Source organism: Citrus sinensis, chromosome 4 (assembly GCF_022201045.2).
Source record: "Citrus sinensis cultivar Valencia sweet orange chromosome 4, DVS_A1.0, whole genome shotgun sequence".
Lineage (NCBI taxonomy): Eukaryota > Viridiplantae > Streptophyta > Magnoliopsida > Sapindales > Rutaceae > Citrus > Citrus sinensis.
Genome location: NC_068559.1, coordinates 8,257,546 through 8,274,869, shown reverse-complemented (window position 1 = coordinate 8,274,869; position 17,324 = coordinate 8,257,546). Strand labels below are relative to the sequence as shown.

General features: G+C 41.2%; 2 protein-coding genes across 3 annotated transcripts; one reads left to right on the top strand and one right to left on the bottom strand.

Moving 5' to 3' along the window:
- The first annotated feature begins 683 nt into the window (after positions 1-683).
- Positions 684-4,119, top strand: LOC102614695 (putative receptor-like protein kinase At3g47110). 2 transcript variants are annotated; one of them, XM_006492140.4, is made up of 3 exons: positions 684-2,425; positions 2,918-3,502; positions 3,613-4,119. In XM_006492140.4, exons 1-3 carry the CDS (start codon positions 844-846, stop codon positions 3,990-3,992), a joined length of 2,547 nt encoding a protein of 848 aa, XP_006492203.2. In that variant the 5' UTR covers positions 684-843; the 3' UTR covers positions 3,993-4,119. The 2 variants fall into 2 exon arrangements, with proteins under 2 accessions (XP_006492203.2, XP_006492201.2); XM_006492138.4 differs by having other exon boundaries at positions 684-3,502.
- Positions 4,120-13,447: 9,328 nt separating this feature from the next.
- LOC107174327 (uncharacterized) lies at positions 13,448-15,843 on the bottom strand. Its single transcript, XM_052439856.1, has 4 exons — positions 15,280-15,843; positions 14,382-14,870; positions 13,892-14,249; positions 13,448-13,521 (listed from the first exon to the last, which is right to left on the bottom strand). Exons 1-4 carry the CDS (start codon positions 15,841-15,843, stop codon positions 13,448-13,450), a joined length of 1,485 nt encoding a protein of 494 aa, XP_052295816.1.
- Between the last annotated feature and the right edge of the window lie 1,481 nt (positions 15,844-17,324).

Below are 17,324 nucleotides of genomic sequence, written 5' to 3'. Positions count from 1 at the left end.
GTCTTTGGAAACCATTTCAATCATTCAACACATTAACAGTGATTTATTTTCGGCAATTTAATCAATTTTTTAAAACAAAGGAAATGGCTTTAAATTGCTAAATTGGCTACTTATCGTTTGTTGTTATAAATTTAGGCACGCTGATATTAGCTACTAGTGAATTAACACACTTGCACGCCAAACAGAAGCGAAATCAAAATCGTTAATGGAGTTAAATTACTGTTATTGGATAGGAAGACAATCATTTGATTTTGCGATGAGAAATTTGAACCATTTGATTTATGTCATGTGGCCTTTGATACACAGTAGAAAGAATAACCTCCGTCTAATTACAAGTTTGTTCTGAATCATGAATGTGTATGCTAGTCAACAGATCGTAAAATGGGGTCCACTATGTATTGAGTGACAGCGTATAAGCCACTCAAGCCTACAGGCAAAATATTTTTTTAGATTTTTTTAAACGACGTTTTCAAATATTCTTATCTGGTAAAATTGACTTGCTGCTGCTACTGAGTCCCGTCTCAATCGTTGAATTAATAATAATCCGGTGGGAGCTCCAAATATTCTTATCTGGTAAAATTGACTTGCTGCTACTATTGAGTCCCGTCTCGCTCGTTGAATTAACAGTGAACGAGTGGGAACCCGTTGAAATTGACTTGGAGCACCTAATTTTGGGTCAAGAAATTGAACAATGATCCACCACAGACTGAGAGTCTTCTGCCACTATCATAAATGCTCCGAAGAACACGCTTGACATAATTTTTTCTAATTTAAGGCAATTGGTGTGAACTTGAAACGATCACACCATTTACAAAATAGCATTAGGCTTTTCTGAAACTCAACATGCTTAGCCCCATTTCCATCTTTTGCTGCCTTGCTACTCTCAGCCTCAGCTTGTTGCTTCATTCTCATAAAACCATTTGTGCCAATTCAAACGAGACAGATCGTCTTGCATTGCTTGCTATCAAGTTACAGCTTCACGATCCACTAGGAGTTACAAGTTCATGGAATAATTCGATGAGCTTGTGCCAATGGACAGGGGTGACTTGCGGTCGACGGCATCAAAGGGTAACCAGGTTAGATCTGAGAAACCAAAGCATAGGAGGTCCTTTATCTCCTTATGTTGGGAATCTCAGCTTCCTCAGGTACATCAACCTCGCAAACAACGGCTTCCTTGGTGAAATCCCCCCTCAAATTGGCCGTCTGAACATGCTTGAAGGGCTGGTGCTCTCCAACAATTCTTTTTCGGGTACAATACCTACAAATTTGTCCCGTCGCTCTAACCTTATCGAACTTTCTGTCGATACCAACTACCTTGTCGGAGAAATTCCTTCAGCGATCGGCAGCTTGTTCAAGCTTGAGCGATTGTTCATTTTTCACAATCATATAACAGGGCAGCTCCCAGCTTCCATCGGGAATCTTTCATCTCTTCTTGCATTTGATGTTCGGGAGAATATTTTGTGGGGGAGAATTGACAGCCTAGTCCAACTTAGAAACTTACGTCTTCTCGACATAGCTTTTAATCACTTCTCTGGTATGATTCCTCCTCCAATTTTCAATATCTCTTCCCTTGAGGTGATTTCTCTCTCGGAAAATAGATTTACAGGTAGTTTACCAGTTGATGCGGGGGTCAATCTTCCAAACCTTAGACAGCTTAGTCCTAATGGAAATAATTTCACTGGATCTATCCCAGTTTCATTGTCCAATGCTTCGCGTCTTGAAATGATTGAATTTTCCAGAAATCAATTCAGTGGAAGAGTCTCAGTTGATTTTAGTAGGCTTAAGAATCTGTCATTTCTAAATATGGGGATTAATAATTTGGGAACCAGGACAGCCAATGAACTTGATTTTATAAACCTTCTAACAAACTGTAGCAAATTGGAGAGGCTTTACTTTAATAGGAATCGTTTTCAAGGAGTGCTCCCACAATCTATGGCAAACTTCTCATCAACAATAAAGCAAATCGCCATGGGTAGAAACCGAATTTCCGGCACCATACCTCCGGGGATAAGAAGTCATGCCAATCTAAATTGGTTGACAATGGATTCAAACCTATTTACTGGCACTATTCCTCCGGTAATTGGTGAGCTTAAAAACTTGCAATTACTAGACCTGGGTGGAAACTTTTTACAGGGTAGCATTCCCTCATCTCTAGGTAATTTGACGCTGCTAACGTATTTGAAACTGGGATTCAATAACTTGCAGGGCATTATACCCTCCTCCCTAGCAAATTGCAATAGTTTGTTGGGGTTGAACGTCTCCCACAATAAGCTCACTGGTACTTTTCCTCAGCAAATTCTCAGCATAACGACTATTTCACTTTATTTGGCGTTGGATAATAATCTTTTAAACGGCCCTCTTCCTCCACAAGTGGGTAACTTCAAGACTCTCATGCGCTTGGATGTATCCGGAAACAAATTTTCTGGTGAGATTCCTGCTACTCTAAGTGCTTGTACAGATTTAGAATATCTTAATATTTCGGGCAATTCTTTTAGTGGAAGCATTCCTCTTTCATTGGAATCCTTGAAAAGCATCCAAGAGCTAGATCTCTCAAGTAATAATTTAGCCGGCCAGATTCCAGAATATCTTAAGAATCTACCCTTTTTGGAATTCTTGAATCTTTCATACAATCATTTTGAGGGTGAAGTACCAACAAAAGGGGTTTTCAACAACAAAACAAGATTTTCAATTGCCGGGAATGGAAAGCTATGTGGGGGTTTAGATGAATTGCATTTACCATCTTGCCAATCCAAAGGATCCTTAACCACTCTTCTCAAGGTGGTGATTCCTGTGACAGTCTCATGTTTGATCTCATCAGTATGTTTTACTGTTGTTTATGTTTGGAGAAGGAGATCTTCACGTAAAGCTTCTAATATGTTGCTGATGGAACGACAACTTCTAATGGATTCTTATGCAGAGCTGAGTAAGGCAACTGATAACTTCTCACCGGCAAACAAGATTGGTGAGGGAGGCTTTGGCATTGTGTACAAGGGAATCTTGGGCAAAAATAGAACAGAAGTTGCAGTAAAGGTGATTAATCTTGAGCAGAAAGGGGCTTCCAAGAGTTTTGTGGCTGAATGTAAAGCATTAAGAAATATTCGCCACCGAAATCTCATCAAAATCATCACAATTTGCTCTAGCAGAGATTCCCAAGGGGTTGATTTCAAGGCTATTGTTTATGAATATATGCAAAATGGAAGTTTAGAGGAGTGGTTGCATCAGAGCAATGATCAACTCGAAGTTTACGATTTGAGTCTCACTCAAAGACTAAACATAGCCATTGACGTTGCTTGTGCAATTGAATATCTTCACTACTATTGTGAACCATCCATTGTTCATGGAGATCTTAAACCAAGCAATGTTCTGCTTGATCAGGATGTAGTCGCCCATGTGAGTGACTTTGGGCTGGCAAAATTTCTATCCAGTCGCAATCCTGACACTGCTGTGGAAACTCGACCAAGCTCAACTGGGATAAAAGGCACTGTGGGCTATGTTGCTCCAGGTAATTTTTTCATGTTTGATGAATATGATATTTATATGTAAATGTTTTATACATTTACTAGATATTAAAAATCATATGTCAAGTGACACTATGAATTAATATGTTTGTAGAGTATGGCATGGGCAGGGGAGCATCCATGAAAGGAGATGTATACAGTTTTGGAATTCTGTTGCTGGAGTTGTTTACAAGAAGGCGACCAACCGATGCCATGTTTAGTGGAGGACTTACTCTCCATGAATTTTCCAAGATGTCTTTACCAGAAAAAGTGATACAGATTGTTGATTCTTCACTTCTATCGGAGGTAATGGCAAGCAGCTCTAAGAGTACTACTTGGAGAGATGGAAGGGCCAGAGCAGAGGACTGCTTTGAGACTGTAATTAGAATTGGTGTTCATTGCTCAATGGAATCTCCAACTGAGCGGATGGAGATGAGAGATGTTGTTGCTAGGTTATGCCACGCAAGGGAGACTTTTCTTGGCAGGTGGATTTGATGTATTATCAATATAGTCTTCTGAGTTTCTGCTTAGATTTTCTCTATGTATCATAGCCAATGATTCCTGTATCATAGCCAATTTTCTCTATTTTTCATTAATCATATATGAATTTGGATTCAATTAATCAATTAGTTCTTCATACATACAAGAGTACCATAAAACAGAGGATCATGGCTACTAGGCTTTAAAAAAGTAGGTTAGAAATTTAATTAAAAGGGTCTGTGATGCTGGTCTTTAAAGAAGAGAGGCATTTTTGCAGGCTGTAAAAATTTACTCAAATACCACAATTTTAGGTAGTCGTTGCGCATTGAATTCTCAAAATAACTCCAGGCAGAACATAAGCAAGAACAAACTGGCCCCTGGGCCCGCGGTAAAAACCGTTACAGCAAAAATAATAGGATATTACGAAAAATAATGAGAGATATTAAAATAAATTCTTTTAAGTAACTTGTGTTTTTACTAAATTACCAAGATATATTTACACTTATTATATTCTAATTTATTAATGGTCCCATGGCTCCCATCTTCATCTCTTTGAATTGCATTATTTGAAAACCATATTAATCGAATAGCACTCTTTTAGCATACACTGACTACCAAACAAGCATAGGACATATATTTAACAACTTTTCCCAGGGAACGACCTATATACTAAATATTTATCAATCAGTGGCGGTTTTAGTGTTAGGCGAACTAGGCAGTTGCCTAGGGCCCGTATTTAGGAAGGCCCAATTTTTAAGTATCTATTAATTAATTAATATAATAAATATTTTTTAAGATTAAAAAAATTAAGTTACGTATATTTTTTTGTACAATAAAAAAACTTAATTTTTAGGCTTTACCCTATTATTACTCTCATTCATAATTATCTCTCTTATTTGATAATCTTTACCTTAAATATAAGATATATTTTTAGGAAAAAGACCCTCTCCTGATCTGATCTCTTCTAAGCTTTTTAAGATCTTCTGTCATGTGTCTTTTAGTGGTAGTGTATGGGTAAGATTTAAATTTAAATTTTTTTATTTATTAACTACCAATCAACAATTGATTTATTTGCTTATGATATGATCAGATCAGGAGAGAATCTCGATCCATATTTTTATGATATAATAATTATTTTGAACGTTACTTCTTTATTTTCTTTTACTATTTCCCAAAAAAATCAATGCTTTCCCTTTTAAAAAAAAAAACTCTTATTAAGATTAGTAATGTTAGATTTTTAGAGCTAACTTTTAGTATTCTATTAAAATATATTTAAAAACTTATTATCTATAAACCGATACACATTGAATCAAAGCTACTTTCAGCAAAAAGTTTTTGTGCTCTCTTCTCTTTCTCTACAAAATTCATTGCCATCACCATCTTCATCTCAACTAGTCAATTGACTCAAATCCAGGTGCTATTATTCTATTTTTTCTATTTTTTATTATTGCTGTTCTTATCCTTTTTAAATTTAATTTATTTTTGATTTTTTGTAATGATTTTGGCTTGAATAATCTAGAAAAAAAATTATGTTTGTTTATTTTTTTTAATTTGAAAACCATGTCAATTAAAAAATATGCATCAAGATCATAGCATGTAGGAGCAATGATTTAAAGTTCACAGGAAGATTATGGTTGTGGCTGATAAAGTTTTAGAGCATCTTAAGAAGATGGAATTTGTTGAAGATAAAATTAGTTAATATTCGTGTGGAAATAAATAGATATCTTTTCGACAATTTTTTTTTTTTTGGATCTTGTTAATAATTGTTGTAATTCAAGATATTATTGAATATAGTTGAATTTTGAGCTACTTGATGTTGTTGTGAGAGTTTTTTGAATTATTTAATGTTCTTGTGAGAGTAGATATTTTAACATTAGAAGACCTAAAATAAAATTTCATCTAAGGCCCTCAATTGGTTAAAGCCGGCCCTGTTATCAATTATATAAGATCACTTCAAATTTACTTTAGTCAAACCCTCTCTGCAGACATTGTCAAACTAATTTATGAAACAAATCTAGATTCTACTTTAATGCATAAGATAAAATAATTAATAAACTATGCTAAATATGACACTAAACTACACAAAATATGTAGGCAGTGTTTCAGTTGCTGCTTGTGGATATTCAGGAAATGTAAATCAAAGTCCTTTCATATAAATGGAAAATAACACTAATTTATCGAATGGCTTCAGTTGCAAACATCTCGTGATTATCTCTTACTAGCTTATTTCTTAGATTAATTAATTATGCCATTTTCTAAATTAGCTGCATCCCTACTACTTATAAATGATAACTGAACATAATGTGAAATGCAAACAAACAAAATTTCATTTGTGATAGAAAGGACCAGAATGTGTAACAATCCAACATCTATACCTCTAATATGTCTACAAATGCGCTCCTTCATATAAGTAGTCACTTTGCCTTCTCAAAACTGCATCAATTAATTTTTCATGTCATTTAATTTATCTAGTGAAATGAAGATCAGGTTTAAGGAGATTTTAGGAACATTTATCTTCGTCCTATATGTTCTGCGTAGAAAAGACAATCCAACGCATTGAATGCACGCATAGGGATAGAAGTAGTGTCACCAAAACAAAGACAAACTAATGTTTTAATAAGTGTTCCCAAAGAAAATAAGAAAACACAAGAACTTATTCAAATTATATGAGTACTAAAAATACAAAATTCAAATTCTATGCTACTACTCTCACCTAAAACTTATTTAAGAGATTAACATACTCTTCCACTATTGGCCCTAAATATTTCTTGACCACAATATTTCGCTCGAAAAGTTCCAATAAGACATGATATAAAAAAAATAAAATTGAAGTTGCATATTCCATTTTGTTATCTTTTAAATTTCTAAAATCATGAAAAAGTAATATATAAGTTTATTTCCACTTAGAATAGATACTGCTCTTTTAATTAATCTCCGTTATCCTCAGATGGGTCTTTATCTGAAATCTTCCAGTCAAACAAAACGCGATCAAAACAATTACTTTCTCAATAGAAAAACAATTTAAAACTAACATGTGGATCAACTCTTCCAAATATATCATTTCAATTTCATAGAATTAGTTTACACAAACATTAGATAACAAAAATTTGAGTTACTTAACTTACAATTTAGCTTATAGTGCTCCATGTACAACTACCTGCATAGCAATATCCAAATTTCCTCTTCAACACGTTGATGAATTTCATATTTGACTCATTAAGAGCAAACAATTATAGGGGTAAATAATTTAATTACTGTTGATGCGAGATTCTGGTGTCTGCTCGTGCACGACCAGGATCTTTCCTCAACTCTCGAACTAAAATGTTGATGCGAGATTCTGGTGTCTGCTCGTGCACGACCAGGATCTTTCCTCAACTCTCGAACTCTCGACCAACTGCAGATTCTCCTCGTAACTCTTCTCACCGAGCAGAACAACGCCTCGTATGACTTCAACTTCAGCAGACTCCTGCGCACACAGAAACTGGTCAGAGCACGCCGGGAGTTTCCCTGACGTAAATCCTCCGATGCTCAAGTCAGAAAAGCCGGTTTACTTTTTTGGAAAACTCGGGCACTGATCTCGTGGCTATTTTTTTGGTCTCTTAGGCAGTAAAAATGCCTCTGAGCTTTTCTCTCCTTTTTCCCTAAAGATACTTTTTCTTAAGTTCTAATGTGAAAATGGCTAATCCATTTACCTTCGTTAATTACCTTTTTATAGCATTCCTGTGAATCCGATCCCCCACGATCCATGCCCATCAAAAGACCTCAAGTACTCAAGCCGAACCGATCCATTGGTGCATATAGAGCGCTTCAAGGATATAACTGGGGTACATGGATTATCTCGGGCTCAAAGGTGCAGGGTGGTCCCGCTGTCGCTAGAGGGACGAGCACGTGAGTGGTACCGGAAGCTCTCTCGAGGGAGCATTAAGTCATTCGAGCAGATGTGTCAGGAATTTGCAGAGCAGTTTCAAGGGGCAATGACACCTGAAGATGATATGATGGAGCTGACGAGCATGAAGCAAGGAGAGGATGAAAGCCTTCGGGAGTTCATCAAAAGGTTCCATCGTGTTGTCCTCGATTTGGGGGCCTTCAACCATCCCCAAATATTGAGGGGACTGAAAGAAGGAGTGAAGATAGGACGACTGTGGTATAATTTGAGGAGTCCAGCCATTCAGACATATTCTGCCGCTTACGAGGAGGCCAAGAGAGACATAGAGATTGAAGAGGAAAAGACAGAAAGGATTAAGACAGACCAACTGGAAGGGTTGAGAAGGAAAGAGAAGAGAGCCCTACTAGGAAATGGGCCGATTAAGAGAAATGACCACCATGCCTCAGGCAGTAGTGCAAGAGGTCGGGTCACCTCTTACCAGCCTCATCAGAAGCCACCCCAATATCAGCATAGCAGGATGTAACCTCCTCGTTCACCAGCCAGAGATTCCTGGAGAAGGCATGACCAGACATGCAGTCATCCTTATCCACACCCACACGGTGGTAGAGGAAGCAGACCAGAGGCACCGATTTGACTTGAACAGCACCCACAGGGAAAGGGCGGTGCACATGATCGACCAAAGCCAAGGCTATGGGTGGTATATTTCCTTGAAGGTGCCCTTGGATGAGGTATATGGGGCCATAAAGGAATGAGGATTACTGTACCCCCTATCCCAATAACAAAGTTGCCCAACAGGAAAGATAAGGGGCGGTATTGCAAGTTCCATGGCACCCACGGTCATACCACGACTGAATGGAGGGATCTCAAGACTTAGGTTGAAGATTTGGTGAGAAATCGTTACCTGAACGAGTTCGTAAATAGGGCCATCCCGATGGTGGGTTTGTTATGTGAAGGGGAGCAGAGTAATAGAAACATGAGCCACGAGTAGCCGATAGTAAGGGTAATTGCTGGGGGCCCAACGTTGGCGAGAGATTTCAACAGATCGAGGAAGAACTATACTAGGTATGCCATGACTAGCAAAGAAGTGATTTTCAACACCCTAGCAGCCAAGCGAGCAAGAATCAGGCAAGTCTCGATCATGTAGACAGATGAAGACGAAGAAGGAATTCTATATTCGCATGAGGATGCCTTAGTCATTAAAGCCACCGCTGCCAGCAAGAAGTTAAATCAGATTCTGGTAGATACAGGAAACTCGGTCTATGTCCTGTTCAAGTTAACTCTGGAGGAGATGAGAATAGCAGACTTGAGGTTAGAGCACACCAATACCTAATTGAAGGGGTTTTGTGGAGGAAAGCTAGTCCCGTTGGGCGTAGTCGAGCTGCCCGTCACGATAGGCAGCTCCCCGACAGAAAAGACGATGATCCTGGATTTTGTAGTTGTCGATGAAGAGAGTCCCTACTAGATGATTCTAGGCCGCCCCTTCCTGCGGATGAGCAAGGCAGTGCTCTCTAATCATTACCTAGCTCTCAAGTATCGGGTGAATGGAGTAGTGGGGGGTAGTACGATGAGACCAGAGAATTGCCCGAAGCTGTTACTCCACAACAGCAAGGGAAGCAATGCATATCACATCGCTTGATACTCGAGTAGAGGTCAAGAATGGCAGACAAGAGCCGGTTGAGGAGCTGGAAATAGTAAACTTGGAACAAGCTGATTCGGGAAAAATAATCTGAATCGGGTCAAGGCTTAAAGGAGAGTAGAAGCAAGAGCTGATGCATTGTTTGCGGGCTCACGCAGATGTGTTCGCTTGGACACATGAGGACATGTCGGGAATCGACCTTGAGGTGGCCTGCCACAGGTTAGCAATAAGGAAGGGTGCTCGACCTGTAAGGCAAAAGAGAAGATGCTTCAACGAGGAGAAGTACGAAGCAATAAATATTGAAGTAGAGAAGCTCTTGAAGGCGAGATTCATTCGGGAAGTCAACTACCCCGAATGGATATCGAATGTTGTTCTGGTAAAGAAGGCTAATGGGAAATGAAGGATGTGCGTTGATTTCACTGACCTCAACAAGGCGTGCCTGAAAGATAGTTTTTCCCTGCCAAAGATCGACCAGCTGGTTGACTCAACAGCCAGTCATGGGCTGCTTAGCTTCATGGATACATTATCGGGATATAACCAAATCCCAATGTACAAGCAGGATGAGGAGAGCACAGTGTTTATCACTAAACATGGTTTGTTCTGTTACAGGGTAATGCCATTTGGTCTAAAGAATGTGGGTGCCACATACCAGAGGGTGGTGAACAAAATCTTTAAGCCGTTGATTGGGAGAACGATGGAGGTTTATGTGGACTACATGATAACCAAGTCAAATAACCCGAACAAACATGTAGAGCACCTCGAGGAGACATTTGGGCTTTTGAGGAAATACAAGATGAAGCTCAACCCGGAGAAGTGTGCCTTTAGGGTAGAGTCAGAAAAATTCCTTAGATTCATGGTGAGACATCAGGGAATCGAGGCGAACCCAGAAAAGATCCAAGCAATCGTGCAGATGAGATCCCCTCGCAACTTGAAGGAGATATAGAGCCTTACGGGGAAGTTAGCAGCACTGAGTCGGTTCATATCCAAGGCGACAGATAAGTGCCAGACCTTTTTTCAAGTGATAAGAAGAGGAAGAAAAACAAAATGGACCCCTAAATGCGAAGAAGCCTTCCAGAACTTGAAACAGTACTTGAAGAGAGCATTTTTGTTGTCCACGCCGCGGGAATGAGATGTGCTCTTTCTATATATGGCGGTATTAGATCATGCAACGAGCTCGGTTATAGTGAGAGAGGAAGAATGGGTTCAGTATCCAATATATTACACAAGCAAAGCGCTGCTCGATGCCGAGACCAGATACCCACCGTTGGAGAAATGGGCACTTACTCTTGTGGTTGCTGCTCGAAAGCTGAGACCATACTTTCAAGCATTCTCTGACTCGATAATAACAAACCAACCGTTGTGGCAGACTCTGCAGAAGTCGGATGCTTCTGGTCGACTAGTGAAATAGGCCATAGAGCTGAGCGAGTTCGATATAAGCTATAAACTCCGAGCTGCGATAAAAGCCCAGGCAATGGCAGACTTCGTGGTAGAATTCACAGAGCCCGAAGTGGGTTTCGACCAGCTGGGTACTACTACAGTCGACAATGAAGATCGGGTCTGGCAGGTGTCGGTGGATAGATCCTCTAGGGAACAGGATTCTAGAGTAGAGATTGTTTTAGAGGGCCCAGAAGGGGAGAAGATCTCTTATGCAGTAAGATTGGAGTTCACGGCCACAAACAACCAGGCAGAATATGAAGCTTTAATAGCGAGGTTGGAATTGGCTAAGGCAGTGAAAGCGGATAAGGTGAAAATCCAAACCGATTCCCAACTGGTTGCCAACCATGTCAGTGAAAGATTTCAGCCGAGAGATGGGAAGATGGAATAGTACCTAAAGAAAGTCAAACTGATGATTGGGAAGTTTGAGTTAGTGGAGGTGATACAAATCTCAAGGGAGAAGAATTATCGAGCAGACATCCCGGCCAGAATGGCACTGTAGCAGATCTAAAAATGCCTAAGTTGATCCCTTTGGAGGTGAAATCCAGCCCCAGCATCGAGCAGAATTTGGAGGTGCTGCGAATAAAACAGAAGTGCTCATGGATGGACCCAATAATCTCGTACATTCGAGATGGGGTATTACTACCAGATTAGTTACGAGCTCGGAAGATCAGGGCTCAAGCGTCGGTGTACACAATGATTGATGAGGTGTTATATCGGTGAGGATACACTTTATCGTTCCTTCGATGTATATGAAGGGGTTTGTGGAAATCATTCTGGTGCGAGATCCTTTGCCCACAAAGCTCTTAGGCAAGGATATTTCTGGTCGACGATGCACCAGGATACACAGGAGAAAACCAGGAGTTGCCAGAGTTTTGCAAATTTCTCTACCCAGCCATCAGAGAAGTTCACTACTATGGCCTCGCCATGGCCATTTTCTCAATGGGGAATAGATTTGATTGGACCGTTGCCGAAGGGACGGGGGGCAACAATGCATGCAATAGTAGCAATAGACTATTTCACGAAGTGGGTCGAGGTAGAAGCCCTTAGCAGGATCACAGAGAAAAAGACGACTGACTTCATTTGGAGAAATATGGTCTGCCAATATGGGATCCCTTATGCCCTGATAGCAGACAATGGCAGGTAATTTGACAATAATAACTTCAGAGACTTCTGCCAGAACCTTGGAATAGAGCTGAAGTTTTGCTCGCCTGCTCACCTTTAGTTTAATGGACAAGTATAAGCAGCCAACAAGGTTATTAAAAGGCTTTTGAAAACCAGGCTAGGAACAAAAAAAGGAGCATGGGTTGATGAACTACCAGGGGTGTTATGGACGTACATGACAACCCATAAAACAGCAACTGGTGAAACTTCATTTGCTTTGGCTTTCGGGCATGAGGCTGTTGTACCTGTGGAGATAGGGACGGCCACGCACCGGACTGATCACTTCGATGAGCACGAAAACAACGACCAGATGTGCTCTAATCTGGATCTACTGACTGAGAAGAGGGAGCAAGCATCGAAGTGATCAGCCGTATACCAGCAGAGGGTTGCTCGTTACTACAACCAGAAGGTGCTTATACGACAACTCAAGGTCGGTGATTGGGTACTTAGAAGGGTGAATCAGAACACAAAAGACTCAACACAAGGAGTACTCGGTCATAACTGGGAAGGGCCATACAGAGTCAAAAAAGTGGCTGGACCCGGAGCCTATAAGCTCGTCCGCGCAGATAACTACGAGGTGAAACGACCGTGGAATGCAGCATATCTCAAGAAATATTTCCAGTAAGATCCAATTATGCTTAAGTGTTATTTATTTCCTGTTGTCGTTTATTTCAATTTCATATAAGTCGAGTTTAGTAATCAATGGAACGTGAAGGAATTTCATTCAGTTGTCATCGACGTATAAAAAAAATTAGACACACACACACACACACACATATATATATTCTAAGGCGTGTAAAGGCTCCAAAGTCTCAAAGCCTGTTTTATGGCGAGACAGGAAGCCAAACATGTCAGGATTTGCTCGACCAAGCGAAGGTGAGTAGACTACCAAAGTTCCAAAAAGTTTCTAAGGCACACAAAGGCTCCAAAGTCTCAAAACATGTTTTATGGCGAGACAGGAAGCCAAGCATGCCAGGATCTGCTCGACCAAACGAAGGCGAGCAGACCACCAAAGTTTCAAAAAGTTTCTAAGGCATGTAAAGGCTCCAAAGTCTCAAAGCCTGTTTTATGGCGAGATAGGAAGCCAAGCATGCTAGGATCTGCTCGACCAAGCGAAGGAGAGCAGACCACCAAAGTTCCAAAAAGTTTCTAAGGCACGGAAAGGCTCCAAAGTCTCAAAGTCTGATTTATGGTGAGACAGGAAGCCAAGCATGCTAGGATCTGCTCGACCAAGCGAAGGCGAGCAGACCACCAAAGTTCCAAAAAGTTTCTAAGGCGCGAAACGGCTCAAAAGTCTCAGAGCCTGTTTTATGGTGAGACAGGAAGCCAAACATGCTAGGATCTGCTCGATCAAGTGAAGGCGAGCAGACCACCAAAGTTCCAATAAGTTTCTAAGGCACGAAAAGGCTCAAAAGTCTCAAAGCCTGTTTTATGGTGAGACAGGAAGCCAAGCATGCCAGGATCTGCTTGACCAAGCGAAGACGAGTAGACTACCAAAAGTTTCAATAAGTTTCTAAGGCATGCAGAGCCAAGTCTCCCAGCATTTGCTCGATCAAGTGCAAGCGAGCCAAAAAAAAAAAAGAGATTATGTGAAGCAAAGCAAACGAACTGAGAAGTTTTATTAATTTCCTAACAGAAGTAAAGAGCTGCTAATATCGACATACAATGTTCCAAAAAGAAATCCATAATACAAAATATAATTAAGAAGATGGATGATCAGTAAGTGGAGCCGTTTCTGCTGGTTGGTCAACTTTAGAAGCAGGGGGGTCTCACTGGTTGTGCTTGGGGGAATACTTGCATCGGCAACATCAGTAAGGGCTGTAAAAGGAGGGGAGGTTGTCTCCTCAGATGCATTTGGCTCTAACTCTCTGCCATCTTCTTTGGCCACTTTCTCGTCCATATATTCAGCAACACCAGCGGCAAGCTCATCCATCTTTAGATTAGGATGCTGCTTCCCGAGAACGACCATGATGCACCGATAAGAAAGCCAAAGCCCCTGGTCGTACTGGTTGTCAGCTTCCTTCTCCATTTTTTCAACTTGAGTCTGGTGAGAAGCACTGAGGGATTCGAGCTGAGCTTCGTAGGTTGCTTTTTGCGTCTGCAAGTCCTCCTTAACCTTATTCAGCTCCTCCTCAAGAGTGATAGCCTTTGCCTGCACGAGGGACTCTCACTTAATCAGCTTATTATTCTCAAGGTTGAGATCTCCAGCTTTCTTCTCTGCAGCGTTAGCCCTACTTTTGGCTGACTGAATGTCTTCTTTCATTCTTTGGTCGTAACGGCCGACCTTCGCCTTATAATAAGTGGTCATACAACCGAGATGAAAGGCACTGAACTGCATAGCTCCGACCAGCTCGTCTAGAGTGTTGCCATCAAATTTCTCGAAGTCTTTCTTGCTCACGAGCCTAGAAAACTCGCTGAAATAAGGGACCATCTCTGGTCGATTATCAGGTAGACAAGGTTTTAGGCCTGCAGCTAGAGGCGAAGAAGTGGGATCAGCGCCACTGGCAATCCCACTGGTTTCGCCGGCCTTAGGAGGAGAAGGTGGCAGAGTCTTCAAAGGGGCGACCTGCTCCGTAGTGTTGACCCGTTTGCCAGGAGGAGCATCCTTATGGTGATGTCGCTTAGCAGCATTGGGAAGATGACGTTTCCTGTTCATAGCCCCGATCACAACGTCCTCCATCTCGAGGTTGGTGGGTATCAGGCGAGATTCAAACAAGTTGTAAGTGGACAGCAATTCTCTGCACGAGTAGGAATTGGCCAACACAGTCTCGACCTGCTTGAGCACATCAAGCTTGAGTTTGTAGTTGACGCCCTAGGAACCTGCAGCTCGAGCAAAGGCAGTGTCAGAGATAGATCAATCATGAGAACAACTAGGCGTACAAGACATCTAAAATGAGCGGGCCACCTGGAACTACGAAACGGGAGGGGACGCAAACATTCTCCCCATCAATCTGTGTTACTTGACCCCAAGGACCCCCAAAGAAAAAGAATTTTTTCTTCCAATTCCCACCACCACCTGTTGGAAGATTAATTATGGGTTTCCTGGTCTTGGTGTTTGACATGAAATAATACCAACCGACGTCTTTGGGGTTGCTCTTTAATTGATATATGTGTTTGACCTCATCAGCCGTGGGCTCACTCTAACAGCATCTGCTCCACAAAATGAACAGACCAGAAAGTACTCTCCACCCGTTAGGGTTAAGCTGACCAGGAGCTAAGTGTAACCCACTAAGTATCTGGACGAAATAAGGTTGTAAGGGCTGCCTCATCCAAAACTTAAACCTTTCTAGAAACAGAGTAACATATCCCTTAGGAGGTCGACTGTGATTATCCTTTTTACCTGGAACCCTAAGAGGTATACCATCAGGGATGTCATAAATAGTTCGAAGATCTATGAGGTCCTCTATTATGGTCATACAGGTCATGAGGTCAACAGCATAGTTTTCTGCTAAAGCTTTACCCCCTAGGTTCCTCTTCCTTTCTGGTTGTGATACCTCTAGTGAGGATGCTTCACCAGAGTCTTCACGCGGGTCCTCACTTAGTGTATCCACCGAATCAGAAGACCCGTCATCATTGCTATTTGAAGTGGTTGCTTCAGGAGACATTCTCCTAGCACTAGTCCCTATACTAGGTCTTATCGGTTCTAGAGGAATCCCGAGGTCAAAAGCGGGATCAGCGAGTAGACTAGGTAGGAAGTCTAACTCGTCATCGTCAACCTCAATCACTTTCTCTTTGCCTTTTGACATTCCCTAAACTCTATCCGAAATAACACAATCGAACCCCGCTCAAAATAGCAAGAAAAATCTAAAGTTGGGAAGGAGAAAACAGTACCTGAAGCAGTGAAGCACCAGAACGAAAATAAGAACGGTAGTTTGAATTTTGGAGATGAGAGGATCACCGGCCGCCGGAGGATGCGAAAAAGACGGATGAGGAAAAGAACACTTTAGAGAGTTAGGGTTTTGAAGTGATGGTGATGCTTTCAGTTTATTACCATTCAAACGGCACGCGCTCTGAGGGTTCCACAACCGTCAATTTGAAATTCAAACGGGTGGATGGATTCCTGCCACCTCTTCCGCATTTAATTACGAAGTGACTCTTCAAGGAAGCAGCCTGATAGTGGCAAAAGGGAAAACGACTAAGCGGGAGTAAGCAATATCCTTATTTCTTATAGCCAAGTCAGATGTGCCTTGAGAAAGCCTAGACTAATCAAGTTTCTAGTATTAATCCATTACATTGCAAATACCAGAAACTGAGGGACCGGTGTTTGGGGGATTTATAACGATGAGACCAACCATACCCTGGACGAGGAGTCAGCCTCCTTACAAGCGAGCAGATGGGTGAAGTCTGGTAGTGGGTATCCACGAGCAGAAACTTTCTGCTCGGCCACGAGGACGAGATGGTCTCCTGCTAGGAGCCGACAACTTTCCCTGCTGAAGATTGAGGTCGGCAGACCCAGTCTATAGCGGTTAACGAAACGTGCACTCTTATCCGAGAATCTAGGCACGAAACCCACTCAGCCGCAACTACGACATTCAAGAATCCACTTCTGTGAGCTGGGGAAAGTGATGGGCATGGATCGTGGGGGATCAAATCACAGGAAGGCTATAAAAAGGTAATCAATGAAGGTAAATGAGTTAGAAATTTTCACATTAGAACTTAAGAAAAACATCTTTAAGGAAAAAGAGAGAAAAGCTCAGAGGCATTTTTACTGCCTAAGAGACAAAAAAATAGAAACGAGATCAATGGCCGAGTTTCCCAAAAATATAAATCGACTTTTCTGACTTGAGCGTCGGAGGGTTTACGCCGGGGAAACTCCCGGTGTGCTCTGACCAGTTTCTATGTGCGTAAGAGTCTGCTGAAGTTGAAGTCATGCGAGGTGTTGTTCTGCTCGGTGAGAAGAGTTACGAGGAGAATCTGCAGTTGGTCGAGAGTTCGAGAGTTGAGGAAAGATCCTGGTCGTGCACGAGCAGACACCAGAATCTCAAATCAACAATTACCTCTATATGATAGTAAAATGGAAGCTCATACTGTAAGAAAAAAAAATTACTATATCATCATCCTAACACTTCAAATTACTATCAAACTTTCCCAAATAAATCATGAAAACTTTAAATTCATCTTACCGTTCCCTTTTCGTAATCTTTATTCTTTTTCTCTAGGTTGGATAGTAATCTTGATCATACTGCCAAACACAATTAAATTTGCACTTCAATTTGAAGTTTTAATA